At 34.7% G+C, this 15,443-nt stretch overlaps 1 protein-coding gene across 1 annotated transcript; it reads left to right on the top strand.

Annotated features, from left to right (window-relative positions):
• Nucleotides 1-8,768: 8,768 nt before the first annotated feature.
• LOC133172063 (RNA N6-adenosine-methyltransferase mettl16-like) lies at nucleotides 8,769-14,044 on the top strand. Its single transcript, XM_061306871.1, has 7 exons — nucleotides 8,769-9,285; nucleotides 9,578-9,718; nucleotides 9,939-10,197; nucleotides 10,409-10,478; nucleotides 10,738-10,827; nucleotides 11,009-11,146; nucleotides 12,902-14,044. The coding sequence occupies exons 1-7, from the start codon at nucleotides 8,910-8,912 to the stop codon at nucleotides 13,697-13,699; spliced, it is 1,872 nt and encodes a 623-aa protein (XP_061162855.1). The 5' UTR covers nucleotides 8,769-8,909; the 3' UTR covers nucleotides 13,700-14,044.
• The last annotated feature ends 1,399 nt before the right edge of the window (nucleotides 14,045-15,443 follow it).

The raw sequence follows: 15,443 nt of genomic DNA on the forward strand, positions 1-15,443 counted from the left end.
CCAACACGAAAACATGTCGCCATTCCATGCTGCTACACATGAAAATAAAGCAGGTGTAAGGAATGCGAAGGGTATATCCCTGTGCTGATATCGTAGATATTATAATCGAATATGGCATATGCCTATTTATGAGTGGTGTTCAGCTTTAAAGACATGTTCAAAGCATCATCCCAGGGTTAAGGACAAGGTTCCAATTTCATTTCAGAGTTGACTATTCTATGATCTTTTGTTAATATTTTGGTACATGTATTTTACAGGATTATCAAATCCTGTCAATACATTTTGGGGTTGGACTATGAGGTTAAAAGTAGATCACCATGATCAGCTCTGGAATTTTACCAATATTCATTCTCAGATGCCTCTAAATGTTGAACCTGAGAGCCAAAATCACCCAACCATCTCAGCTTAGGCATTTTCTACTTGCATGTACATGTACTGTAATTGATAAGGCTTGTGTTTATAAAACCTGGCTGGTTCATGCATCTTTGGACCACAGGGTGTGTCAACCCAAAAGTAGGTCATGATGGTCTATTTTGAGGTTAATGGTAGATTAGCTATTGTAAACCTTGGTCACTACAGGCCTAGGATTTTCAAACCATTTCAATATGCATCTTTGAGCTATTAAGTGAGTAAACTACAAAACCTTTGGAATTTTATGGTTCCTTGTTTATAACAATAAATATTTTTGATGCATATCTTGCACATTATAAAGCCCAGAACCATCAATCTACCAGCTGATGCATTTTTGTATTTATAAATCCAGGGTACCTAGGTAATGCATGGTGACCTACTTTGAGAATTTTATGGCTAAATATTTACATTTGCAAATGTTTTCCCTTCAGTTACATATACTGGTATATAATTGAGCAATGCATATCCATCACTGTATTAAAGTACAGGTTTTTCATGACAAATTCATTGTTTTAGTGATAAACTGTCAATATAATTTCACAGTGATTGGTGGTTGATGTGTTCAGTATATGCCTTCAATTTATATTCCACTGAGGATTGAAATAAATTTCAGAGGTCGAAAACTGGTGCACAAATACTTGTTAAAAATCATCACAAATGTAAATATAAGTAATAAGGTTCCATTTAAAAAAAAAAAAAAAAACATCTATCAGGATATGCAAGTAGATGTAGTAGATGAATACCAGTTGGTACGTGATCAAATCTACCATAAAAATCCTTCGGGCTTATGGTATTTGTAGATCATGTGACCAACTTGATTAATATCCCGATAGATTTTTTTAAAATGATACCTTATTTCTTAAATAGATGAAACAGTAATAAAGAATTTGAGAAAAAAAGGTGTTTGGCCAAATGGGGTAGGTATTTATTCAGGAGATAAGGATATTCTATGAAAAATTATGGTAGATCTAAATGAAAGTTGCCTGATTCAATCCCAATATTGAGTAAAGTGCAGATGCAAATGTGTATCTTTTACCCTTTTCATGGTCAAAATCGGAAGTATAATTTCTTTTTCTTTCGTTTCTAAAATTCATCAAATAGTTGTCTACGGTCCGTTTTTAACCGATTCCAAGGAATTTCGCCCACAGCCCGTTTTAAACTTTTGATCCGACTCAATATGTCTGCGCCCATGGTTGATGCAACGAAACTTTGACGTTTTGGTTTTCACAGTTCTATATTCTATATATTGCGTGTAGGTTTGTGTATTGGATATTTAACTGAAGTCCTGCTCTTAGTTATTACTGTACTTTGTTTTCAAAAATATTTCATGCACAATGGCTCAATTGCTATTTTATATGAATAGGATAGGGGGTTGATTGATTTAGCGCCAAAATTGCAAAATTTAAGTGACTTAGAGAAATAATAAAACAACTTTTAAAATGATATCGACAATCTATATTTCCCTGTAAATTAAAAAAAAATTAAAGTACTGAAAAATGGGTAGGGGCAATTTTGACAAGTTGGTCAGAATACATCAAACAAATCATTTTTTGGTCTACTGATCAGAGAGCAGAAGAGTTTATGCGATAGTAAGGTGTCTGTCGTCCATTTGTCTGTCTGTCTAGCTGTCTGTCCGCCTTTAAACAATTTTTTCAAAATGCTACCCCTCCTACAGTGTTGTTCCTGATTTCAATATTATAATAACATATTTACATTCAACATGTATTTTTCTTATAAAGTGTGAGGAAAGCTTCAGCATTCAAAACACCATAACATGAACAGGGGGTCAAAAGGATAAAGTATACATTTTATTTTGACTTCACAAACATTGAATGCCATCAAAGTGCAATGTCATAAGGGAAATCAAAATTCACGCTCACATCGAACAGAAGCTGTTGCAATGGCTCTTCAGTCCAATAACCAGTGTTCGAAATTCAGAATTATTTTCTATGGGTCCAAAGGACCCACAGATAAGGGACTACGTGAGTCCTTCCAGGGCAGCGTAGGCCCAAAAGTAATACCATCAAATATTTGGGAAGAATAAACTTTTACGTATTGATTATCTCTGTAAGTTTATCGCTTCATATGAAATATGTCAATTAAATAAAGGGTATCTACAACTCGCAAGTATAACCAATATGAAACGGTAAAACATTAATCGTCATAGTCTTACTTGGTCATGCATAACACGTAATGAGTTTAACATGTGTTTATATTAATGTAAACATACTTTCCCTCAGAATTACAATTTCTGTTTTTAAAATCCGCGGGTAGAAAATTACGCAGGTTTCTTAGGTTGCCACATTATGTTGATAGAATGTACTTAAGTATACATGGACAATTTTCCGTGGAAATTTGTAACCGCATACATATATATACGCATATAGCGTAAATTTATTTCACGCAGGAAAAAAAATCAATTCTTCAGTATTTATTTAAAATGCACATGAAAAGAAGAATTGATACGATCTTGATAAAAATAGCAAGTTTTACACATCTTAAATCCAATTTCTTTTAAAGATGCTCATTGGTTAATTTGATTAATATATCCAATTAAAATACAGGAAAAATATAAAGTTAATGTGAATGCATAAACCAATATACGTTAACTTCAATCGCAACTTCTTAAGCCTTACCAACAAGCGGTAAAGAAAAACAATGGTGTATTTTTCAAAGTTCGCCGGAAAGGTCCGAGAAAATGCGATTGACGTTAACTTGTTTCCCGGCAAATCATCGTCGGCCCAAAATTATTTCAAGGACCCATTTAGTCATACTATTCGTGAGTCCTTCCGCTAATTTCGAACACTGCCAATAACTGTAACTTACCCGAAGGATAATGCAGGGATTTTGAAATCTAAATCACATTTGCAGTCAAGGCAAGGAGTTAAAAATGTAAATATAAGCATTAAATCATTTTTTTTTTTTCTTTTTTTGAAAGATATAGTCTCATTAAAGCAATGGTGTTTGTAAACAAATTTTCATGATGCATTAACACGCATTTAAACTCAATCTGTTTGCACACTCCATTGCAATTATGAGACTATATCCTTCAAAAAGTAATGATTCAATAAACGCTTAATTCTCAACAAGTAGACTACTCTTAGATACATAATTCTATGTATCGATTTTTGATTTCATTGAATGGTGTTTCCATGGTTACTAAAAATAGAAATTTCTGTGAAATACATTTAAAACACTACTTTTCCTACAGTTTTGGTCTAGAATTGATTTCAATATAACTTGGCACACAAATAGACTACACTAAGATACATGTACATAGTTCTGTATATCGGTTTTTGATTTCAATGGTGTTGCCATGGTTACTAAAAAATAGAAATTTCTGTATAATACTTTCAAAACTTTTGCTAAAGTTTTAGTCTGATTGCAATTAATCTTGCCACAAAAAGAGACTTAATCAAGGATCATTATTCATTTTATTGCTGTTGCAAAGTTTCAAGTCCAAGTGCTGCTTTTCTCTTCCTTGTTAAAAGTAGAAACCAACAGAGCTACAGTCTCATCAGAGACTTCTGGTTTATTGTTGACCTAACCTGTGTTAAATGTGTAGAATGTTCGGAGTTCCAACCATTAGAAGTGTTTAAGTGATGTAAATTGCTATAATTTCATATTCATTTTTCCCAGTTACATGTACCTTAATATGTCTTTTTACATTGCTTTTATAATGATAAGCTGAACTAGGTATGATAGGTAAAAAAAGAAAGAAAACTGACCAAAGCAAATATAGTAAATTTACCAACAGGACAGTTTTGAGTGTCAAATATTTACAGAAATATTATACATGTACATGTTATTATTATGCCCCGCCATGAATATGGCCGGGGCATATAGTGTTTGTCATGTCCGTCTTCTGTCCTTCCATCTGTCCTTCTGTCACACTTTGCGTTTAGCTCTGTTCAAAGCTCAGTTTCAAAGAAACTATCCAAGATATTTTTATCAAACTTCATATGCTGATAGATATTGATGAGAGCTATGCAACTGCATCAACATTTTTTTACCTTGACCTTTCCTTTGAGCTGGACCCCACTTTTCTTAAATTAGTGTTTAGCTCAGTTTTAAAGATACCATTCATTGACAAGATAGTGTAATCAAACTTCATATGTTGATACATACTGATGTAAGTTATTCAACTGCATCAACAGTTTTGACCTTGACCTTTCTTTTGACCTTGACCTCACTTTTCTTAAATTAGTGTTTAGCACAGTTTTAAAGATACCATTCAAGATAGTGTAATCAAACTTCATATGTTGATACATACTGATGTAAGCTATTCAACTGCATCAACTTTTTTGACCTTGACATTTCTTTTGACCTTGACCTCACTTTTCTTAAATTAGTGTTTAGCTCAGTTTTAATGAAACAATTCAAGATATTTTTAACAAACTTCATATGCTGATACATACTGATGCGAGATATTCAACTGCATCAATATTTTTTACCTTGACCTTTCCTTTGACCTTGACCTCACTTTTCTTAAATAAGTTTTTAGCTCAGTTTTAAAGATACCATTCAAGATAGTGTTATCAAACTTCATATGCTGATACATACTGATGAGAGCTATTCAACTGCATCAACATTTTTTACCTTGACCTCACTTTTTAGGTCACCTGAGTCACTCAGGTGACCTATTGCTATCTCTTTTTGTCCATCGTCGGTCGTAAACTGTTGAACATTTTCAGCTTCTTCTCTGGAACCAGCAAACCAATTTCAACCAATTTTGCCATATAGCATCTATGGGTGAAGGGGAACAAAAATTGTGAAATTCGTGGCCCCTGCCCCCCCTGGGGCCTGAGGGGTGGGGCCAAAACCATCAAAATTAATGCAATCTTTAAAAATCTTCTTTACTCCTGGACATCAAGCAGTCAAACTGTTGGAATGATTGTAATAAGCATTGAGCCCTCTACCAAAATTGTGAAATTCATAGCCTCAGGGTCAGGGGTTCTGGTGCTAGGGCGGGGCTATATAGATCATATAGTGAAAGTGCATTATTTCTTAAAAAATCTTCTTCTCTACTCCTAGGTATTACTGAAACAAATTGAATACATAGTTATGATAAGCAAGGGTGACTCTACAAAAATTGTGAAATTCATGGCCCCAGGGTCAGGGGTTCTGGTTCTAGGGTGGGACTAAATAGATCATATAGTGAAAGTGCATTATTTCTTTGAAAATCTTCTTCTCTACTCCTGGGTATTATTGAAACAAATTGAATACATAGTTATGATAAGCAAGAGTGACTCTACCAAAATTGTGAAATTCATAGCCCCAGGGTCAGGGGTTCTGATGCTAGGGCGGGGCTATATAGATCATATAGTGAAAGTGTATTATTTCTTTGAAAATCTTCTTCTCTACTCCTGGGTATTATTGAAACAAATTGAATACATAGTTATGATAAGCAAGAGTGACTCTACCAAAATTGTGAAATTCATAGCCCCAGGGTCAGGGGTTCTGGTGCTAGGGCGGGGCTATATAGATCATATAGTGAAAGTGTATTATTTCTTTGAAAATCTTCTTCTCTACTCCTGGGTATTATTTAAACAAATTAAATACATAGTTATGATAAACAAGAGTGACTCTACCAAAATTGTGAGATTCATAGCCCCAGGGTCAGGGGTTCTGGTGCTAGGGCGGGGCTATATAGATCATATAGTGAAAGTGCATTATTTCTTTGAAAATCTTCTTCTCTACTCCTGGGTATTATTTAAACAAATTAAATACATAGCTATGATAAGCAAGGATGACTCTACCAAAATTGTGAAATTCATAGCCCCAGGGTCAGGGTTCTGATGCTAGGGCGGGGCTATATAGATCATATAGTGAAAGTGCATTATTTCTTTGAAAATCTTCTTCTCTTCTCCTGGGTATTATTTAAACAAATACATGGTTATGATAAGCAAGGATGCCTCTTCCAAAATTGTGAATTTCATGGCCCCGGGATCAGAGGTTCTGATATTAGGGCGGGGCTCTATTTATTATATAGTGAAAATGCATTAATGCTTTAAAAATATTCTCTGCACCTAGGCATGTCAGAGGCAAAAAGAGTAAAGGTTTTAATAAGGAAGGGTATTTTTACCAGATTTTTGAACATCAGAACCATTTGATCAAGTGTTCTGGTCCAGGCCAGGGCTCTATTAATTTGTATTCTACTGAAAGGAGTTATTCCCCTTTACCAATTACTGGTGATAATTAATCACTGTAAATAATGTACTTGAAAGGTTAATAGAATAAGAGAATTATGCAAGAATTTTTATTGTATAATACAAAAAGTTCTTTCATAGTTTTAATGATCAGGTAGACTTGTAAGTAACAGATAAATAAAAATGAGACAAAAATAACTTGTCTTATTAAATGTTCATCAAAGACCAAGAGAGGCCAATGTAAGAGATTTCAACTAGGAATTAAAAGAGTACAGAAGCACTGATTATAAGTTTGTTTATATACTGTCTAGTGAGAGGGATAAATGGGGAACAGATTAGAACCTAATTTATGTACTGTTAATGAACACTAGACTAATTATTTTGTTGATCCTGATCACCCTATTTTTCTTGTTTTTGGGCAACAAAGCTTCACCTTTCAGTTCATTTTATACTCTATGGATCCTCTAAATTGTTGTATTATACTCAGGTGACCCTTAAGGCCCTTGGGCCTCTTGTCTTAAATTAGTGTCAAACTTTATATGCTGATACATCTGACAAGGGCTATTCAACTGCATCAATATTTTTTTACCTTGACCTTTCCTTTGACCTTGACCTCACTTTTCTTAAATTAGTGTTTAGTTCAGTTTCAAAGAAACCATTCATAATACATACTGATGTAACCTTTTCAACTGCATCAACAATTTTTTACCTTGACCTTTCCTTTGACCTTGACCTCACATTTTAGCTCACCTGAGCCAAAGGCTCAAGTGAGCTTTTCTGATTGAAATTTGTCCGTTGTCTGTCGTCGTAGTCGTTGTCGTAATCGTCGTTGTCGTAAACTTTTTACATTTTCATCTTCTTCTCAAGAACCACTGGGCCAATTTCAACCAAACTTGCCACAAAGTATCCTTGGGTAAAGGTTTGTTCAAATGAAGGGCCACGCCTTCTTCCAAGGGGAGATAATTATGAATTCATGAAAAATTAATGGCATCATTTAAAAATCTTCTTCTCAAAAACCACTGTGCTTGAAAATATGAAACTTATATGGAAGCATCCTCAGGTAGTGTAGATTCAAATTTGTTTAAATCATGACCCCTGGGGGTAGGGTGGGGCCACAATGGGGGATCAACGTTTTACATAGGAATACATAGGAAAAATCTTTAAAAATCTTCTTCTCAAGAACAGCAAAACCATGATGGGTCATATTCATATGGAAGCATCCTCAGGTAGTGTAGATTCAAGTTTGTTCCAGTCATGACCCCCGGGGGTAGAGTGGGGCCACAATGGGCGATCAAAGTTTTACATAAGAAAACATAGGAAAAATCTTTAAAAATCTTCTTCTCTAGAACAGCAAATCCATGATTGGTCATATTTATATGGAAGCATCCTCAGGTAGTGTAGATTCAAATTTGTTCAAATCATAACCCCCGGGTGAAGGGTGTGGCCACAATGAGCGATCAAAGTTTTACATAGGAATATATAGGAAAAATCTTTAAAAATCTTCTTCTTAAGAACAGCAAACCCATGATGGGTCATATTTATATGGAAGCATCCTCAGGTAGTGTAGATTCAAGTTTGTTCCAGTCATGACCCCCGGGGGTAGAGTGGGGCCACAATGGGCGATCAAAGTTTTACATAAGAAAACATAGGAAAAATCTTTAAAAATCTTCTTCTCAAAAACAGCAAAGCTATGATTGGTCATATTTATATGGAAGCATCCTCAGGTAGTGTAGATTCAAATTTGTTCAAATCATGACCCCCAGGGGTAGGGTGGGGCCACAATGGGCGATCAAAGTTTTACATAGGAATTTATAGGGAACATCTTTAAAAATCTTCTTCTCAAGAACAGCAAAGCCATGATTAGTCATATTTAAATGGAAGCATCATCAGGTAATGTAGATTCAAATTTGTACAAATCATGATCCCCTGGAGAAAAGAGGGGCCATAACAGGGGATCATACAAAGGAATACAAAGGATATATCAATCTTAAGAACAGCAAAGCCATTATTTGTCATATTAATTCAAAAGCATCCCTATACAGTTTAGATTCAAGTTAGTTCAAATAACCCCAATCCCCCCGAACCAGTTTTATATTTAATCTTATATTTAAACTTTTCAAGACTGAACTGATTTCTGCTTTTTCCTAGCCAGAGTGCTCAGGTGAGCGATGTGGCCCCTGGGCCTCTTGTCTTAAATTAGTGTCAAACTTCATATGCTGATACATACTGATGTAAGCTATTCAACTGCATCAATATTTTTTCACCTTGACCTTTCCTTTGACCTTGACCTCACTTTTCTCAATTTGTGTTAAAATGTTGCATTACTAATATACCCTTGGCGGGGCATTCATGTCCTATGGACATATTTCTAGTTTTTTATTTATTTTGCAGAAAAATATAGGGAAAATGGCACTTAATAAATTTATGCATCCAAGAAATCCATATAAGGAAAAGGCTCCTAACTTTAAAGCTCTTTCACTCAAATATCCAGAGTTTGCCAAATGTATTTTTCAAGACTTGAAAGGAAAATGTCACTTGGATTACAAAAGTTCATCATCTCTAAGACAACTGGCCATAGCACTTCTGAAAGAAGATTTTGATCTGGATGTTGAAATGCCTTTAAACAGACTGATTCCTACTATTCCATTAAGATTAAACTATATTTTGTGGATTGAGGATATTCTAAAGGAACTCACACAAGTCAAAGGGAGGGGCATTGATATAGGTAGGTTTTTGCCATTTGTGTATACATTTAACTCTTTCACAGGCTTAGGGAGTGGGGAGGGGTACAACCAAACATTTTTAGTTGGGGATGGGGTTCTACCAAGCAAAAATTCCTTGACAAGCAAAAGAAAAAAAGGTCATCACAAAGTAGCAATGTTTTCTTTAGCATACTGTATATCAGCAAAATTATTGTGGGGGGGGGGGGGGCACAGCAGTTTTCACTTCTTTTTCTAAAGAAATTAAATCATTCATTCAGACACATGTATTCAGTTTCCAATTTTTTTTTCTCCCAGGTACTGGAGCCAGTTGTGTGTATCCATTACTTGGCTGTAAGAAAAATAACTTGAGTTTTCTGGCATCTGAGGTGGACGAAACAAATTTTACCATGGCTGTGAAAAATGTACAAAGAAACAACATGGAGGATAAAATCAAAGGTACATATTTTTTTTTTTTTTAGATTTTTTTCCCAAAATTGCAATAACATGAAATTATAAGTATTGATTAAATGATAGTAGTAAATTGTTTGCTGTGATGTGTTGTTTGCTTTTTATAGATTCTCTGCAACCTAAAGGTACTTCATATACATGTATATCATTTTATATTGAACTTTACAATTCAATTTGGCAAAAATGATAAAGGTTTGTTAATTTTTAGTTAAAAAGGTTTCTGGTAAATCCGCTCTTCTGGAGCTGTTAGAGAATGAGACTGATGAGTTTGACTTCTGCATGTGTAATCCTCCATTCTTTGCTGATCACATGGAAGCCCAGGCTATCACTTCCTCCCGATCAGACGACAGGGCGGAGCCAACATCTGTCAATACAGCTAGTGTGGGAGAAAGTATCACAGAGGGAGGGGAAGTGGAGTTTATCCGAAAAATCATTGTAGAGTCGGTGCAACTTCAGAACAGAATCAAGTTAGTTCTATTACACATGATGTTACGACCATGGTCAAGAAACAGGCATTGAAACAAAACTAGTTGTGGATTTAAGATAAAATCATCGACCATGCAGAATGATTAATATAATTTAATAAAATGCATATAGGTTATTTTGTACTGTGACAAGAAATTTTATAGTATAGATTTGTCTCCCCTTATACATTAAATCCCTATATTTGCTTTGTAGAATTTTTACCAGCATGATTGGGAAGAAGACAAATTTACCTGCTGTAAAAAAGGACCTCCAAGATCACAAGGTATCCCATTAGCACAATACACATGTATTAAGTAATGCTTGTTATTAAATTTTTTTTTTTTACTGGACAGGGAAATTTGTAAATGCCTTTCAATTTACCAGAGGCCTGTTCAACAAAGCAAACGATCGCGAGCGCTCACGAACATTTCTGTTGGAAAGATAAGGAATTTAGGCGAGCGCTCGCGAACGTTCGCTCTGTTGAACAGGCCTCAGATGTATGTTTATATTATTGTCTGTGAGTTATAATCTTCTCTTTGAAGATCCCAAATTACCAGTCAACAGAGTTTTGTCAAGGGAAGACAATGCGATGGGGAATAGCATGGACTTTTGACACAAGTGTTTCATTTCCTGTAAGTATTTTTTGTAAGATGTATGAAAATAAAGGTAATTACTTACAGTGTATTTAGATAATTAAAATTATGTGGGTCATCTTTATATTCTCTTATATTCCCTTCAGGTGCATAATTTATCGATTTCATTGGACTGTAAAATTTCTAAAAATATATAAGTCTATAAATTTTCTTATTTCAGAGGTCATTATTTCAAGAAACCAAGAAGAATAAGAAGCTGTCTGCTCCTTTAAAGTACACAGTCCCCCAGTCTGCTGTGGTTGTCTATGATTTGGAGCATGTAGCTGACAAAGTGATGGGGATACTCAAATCATTAGAGGTTAACAGCTATTCTAATTATCTGAATTCTGCCTTTGATAGGGCAAACTTACCTTTATTTTTAATTTACATGCACTTGCTACGAGGTGATCTGACATACTTTTTAGCTCACCTGAGCTGAAAGCTTAAGTGAGCTTTTTCTGATCACATTTTGTCTGTAGTCCGTCTGTCTGTAAACTTTTCACATTTTTGACTTCTTCTCCAGAACCACTGGGCCAATATCAACCAAACTTGCCACAAAGCATCCTTGGGTGAAGGGGATTCAAGTTTTTTCAAATGAAGGGCCACGCCCTCTTTCAAGGGGAGATAATAAAGAATTAGCGAAAAATTAACAGCATCTTTTAAAAATCTTCTTCTCAAGAACCACAGGGCCAGGAAAGATGAAACTCATGTGGAAGCATCCTCAGGTAGTGTACATTCAAGTTTGTTCAAATCATGACCCCCGCGGGTAGGGCGGGGCCACAATGGAGGATCAAAGTTTTACATAGAAATATATAGGGAAAATCTTTAAAAATCTTCTTCTCAAGAACAGCAAACCCATGATGAGTCATATTTATAGGGAAGCATCCTCAGATAGTGTAGATTCAAGTTTGTTCAAATCATGACCCCCAGGGGTAGGGTGGGGCCACAATGGACGATCAAAATTTTACATAGAAATATTTAGGAAAAACCTTTAAAAATCTTCTCAAGAACAGCAAAGCCATGATGAGTCATATTTATATGGAAGCATCCTCAGGTAGTGTAGATTCAAGTTTGTTCAAATCATGACCCCCAGGGGTAGGGTGGGGCCACAATGGACGATCAAAATTTTACATTGAAATGTATAGGAAAAACCTTTAAAAATCTTCTTCTCAAGAACAGCAAAGCCATGATGAGTCATATTTATATGGAAGCATCCTCAGGTAGTGTACATTCAAGTTTGTTCAAATCATGACTCTCGGGGGTAGGGCGGGGCCACAATGGAGGATCAAATTTTTACTTAGAAATATATAGGAAAAATCTTTAAAAATCTTCTTCTTAAGAACAGCAAAGACATGATGAGTCATTTATATGGAAGCATCCTCAGATAGTGTAGATTCAAGTTTGATCAAATCATGACCCCCAGGGGGTAGGGTGGGGTCCAATGGGGGATCAAAAGTTTTACATAAGAATACATGTATATAGAAAAAATATTTCTTCTCAAGAACAGAAAAGCTATGTTTAGTCATATTGATATGGAATTATCCTCAGGTAGTGTAGATTCAAGTTTGTTCAAATGATGACCCCTTGGATAGGGAGGAGCCACAATGGGGGATCAAATTTTTACAAAGGAATATATGGGAATTTTTTAAAAAATCTTCTGAAGTACAACAAAGTCATTTTGTATTGACATGGAAGCATCATCAGGTAGTTTAAAATTCAAGGACCCCCCCCCCCCCCCCCCCAGTAATCTTTTCAATACTGAACTGATTTGTGCTTTTGCCTAGCCAATGTGCTCAGGTGAGCAATGTGGCCCATGGGCCTCTTTTTTTTTTTTTTTTATTTTTTTTTTTTATTTTTTTTTTTTTTGCATCCCAGCATACTAAAAAAAAATGGATCTTGACATCTGTAGCTTGATTTCCTTTTGTTTGTTTTGAATTTAATAAGAAATCTTAGATGGAAATAATTTTAAAATACAGTGGTATTTTTTAAGAACCAAGAGATGATACCTGGATAAGAAAATAACTCTTAAACAAATGTATAAGTTTGACTGGCTATTTCCTTCATTTTATTTCAGATTGAGTACACTAAGTCTGCTGACAGCACGGCCAAAAAAATTCATCTGAAACTGACAGCTTACAAGAATACATGGTCCCATCAACGGCGCAAACGAAGGGAAATGAAACGTCAGCAGGAGGAGCTTAAGGCCGAGTGTACGGAGAGGAAGAAACAAAGGAAAGAAGAACATGCTGATGACAAAGACAATGAAAAAAACAAAAACTTGCAAGAAATTCAGGATGATGTTGATTTGAGTAATCCGAGTAATCATTCCAAACGAAAAGGTGCTCCAAGTAGTGATGAGCATTCACCTAAAAAACAGAAAGTGGAGGAGAATTTGATTCTGGATGATAGTGATCAAGGTGCTTTAAAACGAAAAGGTGCTCCAAGTAGTGATGAGCATTCACCTAAAAAACAGAAAGTGGAGGAGAGTTTAATTCCAGATGATACAGATTTGAAAAATCAAAGTGATCTAGGTCCTTTAAAACGAAAAGGTGCTCCCAGTAGTGAAGAACATGCAAATAAAAAACAGAAATTGGAGGAGACAATAATTTATTCTGATGCAGAGAAAAGGCTTGGAGATAGCAAAATGACAGAGAATCAAGACAACACAACATCTAAGTCAGAAGAAGTGGGAAAACAGACAACATCCAGTAGTCCTATAAAGGAAGGAACCAAAGATGTGTTCCTCATAAAATGTGACTTATACATAACACTATCACAGTATGTGCACATTGAAATGGTGTATGGGGAAGGCCAGAAAGACCAGATGAATCAGATATTACAGTACATAAAGAACCACATAGCATGGCCATAATGACTTTTTATTGGCTTGCCTATGCATTTAGTTGTACTTGCTTGAATTTAATACATACATACATGTATGGAAAGTGTAAGATCATAAAACACTAATATTACAAATAAATTAGCAAAAAAAGCACTTTTAAATATATTGTAAACTTCACAGTTATATTATTTAAAGCGAATGAATATTACTTGGCTGTAAGCATCAATTCATTATATGCATATTCACTATAAGCATGGTTTACTGTATAATAACAAAAAAAAATGGGTCATGTAATTTGCATGCAAGGATGAATGATGATCAAAAATGCCTGAAATTTGTAGTTTTGATAATTTTCAGTAATAAGCAGTTTCTAAACATGTTTTCATAATATATTGCTCTGAAATACTTTTGTAATACCTTTTATTACATTTTCAACAGTGAAATACTGTGATTTATTTATTGAATAAAAGTGATATTCTCTCACAGTGTGAAAGGATATCAAAATGATATTCTCTCACAGTGTGAAAGGATACCGAAATGATATTCTCTCACAGTGTGAAAGGATATCAAAGTAAATAAAAAATAATTTCTGGCCTGTAATAAGATAGAGATAGTAACTAAACCATCTTGATAGAGCTAAAACTGCCAATTTCTTCCCAATTATGTTGCTAAAATACATGTTACGATGTTTTCAATGCTATGATCTCAACTGCTCAACTATGATGTCACAGCTTATGACACTGTGTTAAGAAAAGACAGAGGCAAAGGGAAAATCAAAGAAAATGTAATAAACAGAAAATTTAATGTTTTGTAGTTGGATATGGAATTTATTTCACTCGTGAGACAGGAATTTTTTTTTATTTTCACTTGTGCTTCACACTCGTGAAAATATAAAAAAAAAAAATCCTGTCTCACTCGTGAAATAAATTCCATATCCAACTACAAAACATTGAATATCCTCTATGTATGTAAATTATGAAATTCTGCTGAAAATTTTAAAGGTTACAAAGTTCAAATCTGTGTCCACGCCCCTTTAAATTGTCTTCATTCTCAAAGACACACAACCCAGATTCTTTTATGTAGTGGTTTGGACTATATGGCTCATGAATATTGGCCCGGGTAGCTCAGATATCAGAGCACCTGATAAGTAATGCACAAGGGCACTTGCCTCCATTCCTGATAACAGAGTAAAATGTGGAATGACCACACATGGTCAAACTTACAAAATACAAAGAATTAAGGTGTTTTATACATGTGACATAAGAAAACACAAAGAAATAAGAATTACAATACTGAAATATTGACAAATACTCACAATTTAGAATATACAAGACCAGGCTTTTTGATATTAAAATGTTTACTATCAAGGTATATCAATACATTCTAGCAATCCCATAGTGAAGTAATTTGCCATCTTCACAATGTCAAGCTTTTGTGATATCAAACATCTTCACAATGTCAAGGCTTTGTTATATTGTTCCTCTTTACAAACCTTTGATAAAAGTTGCTATATAAAAGTTGGGCTTGTAGTTACAGATGACGTAATAAATAAATATAAACCAACTGATGAAAATTTCTCTTTCAGATCTGTCGTTATCAAGTGGCTCAAAGCCATAGCACATTTGTGATTGTAATGAGAAAGATCTTCAAAAAATTGATCTCCGATATTTTATTTGAGGTAACTAGTCGCAAATTCTACAGTATTTGCACTTTCCATTTTAAAGACAAATCATATTTCTTTAAAAAACTTACCTACTATAAAGACTGTTTTCCG

This window comes from Saccostrea echinata, unplaced genomic scaffold (genome assembly GCF_033153115.1).
Source record: "Saccostrea echinata isolate AGI-Se365-2 ecotype Australia unplaced genomic scaffold, CSIRO_AGI_Sech_v1 ptg000054l, whole genome shotgun sequence".
Lineage (NCBI taxonomy): Eukaryota > Metazoa > Mollusca > Bivalvia > Ostreida > Ostreidae > Saccostrea > Saccostrea echinata.

Coding starts and splice junctions, on each gene's coding strand:
- LOC133172063 (XM_061306871.1), top strand. CDS start 8,910: ATGTCCTATGGACATATTTCTAGTTTTTTATTTATTTTGCAGAAAAAT. Junction 9,286..9,577: donor AGGGAGGGGCATTGATATAG/GTAGGTTTTTGC, acceptor TTTTTCTCCCAG/GTACTGGAGCCAGTTGTGTG. Junction 11,147..12,901: donor GGATACTCAAATCATTAGAG/GTTAACAGCTAT, acceptor ATTTTATTTCAG/ATTGAGTACACTAAGTCTGC.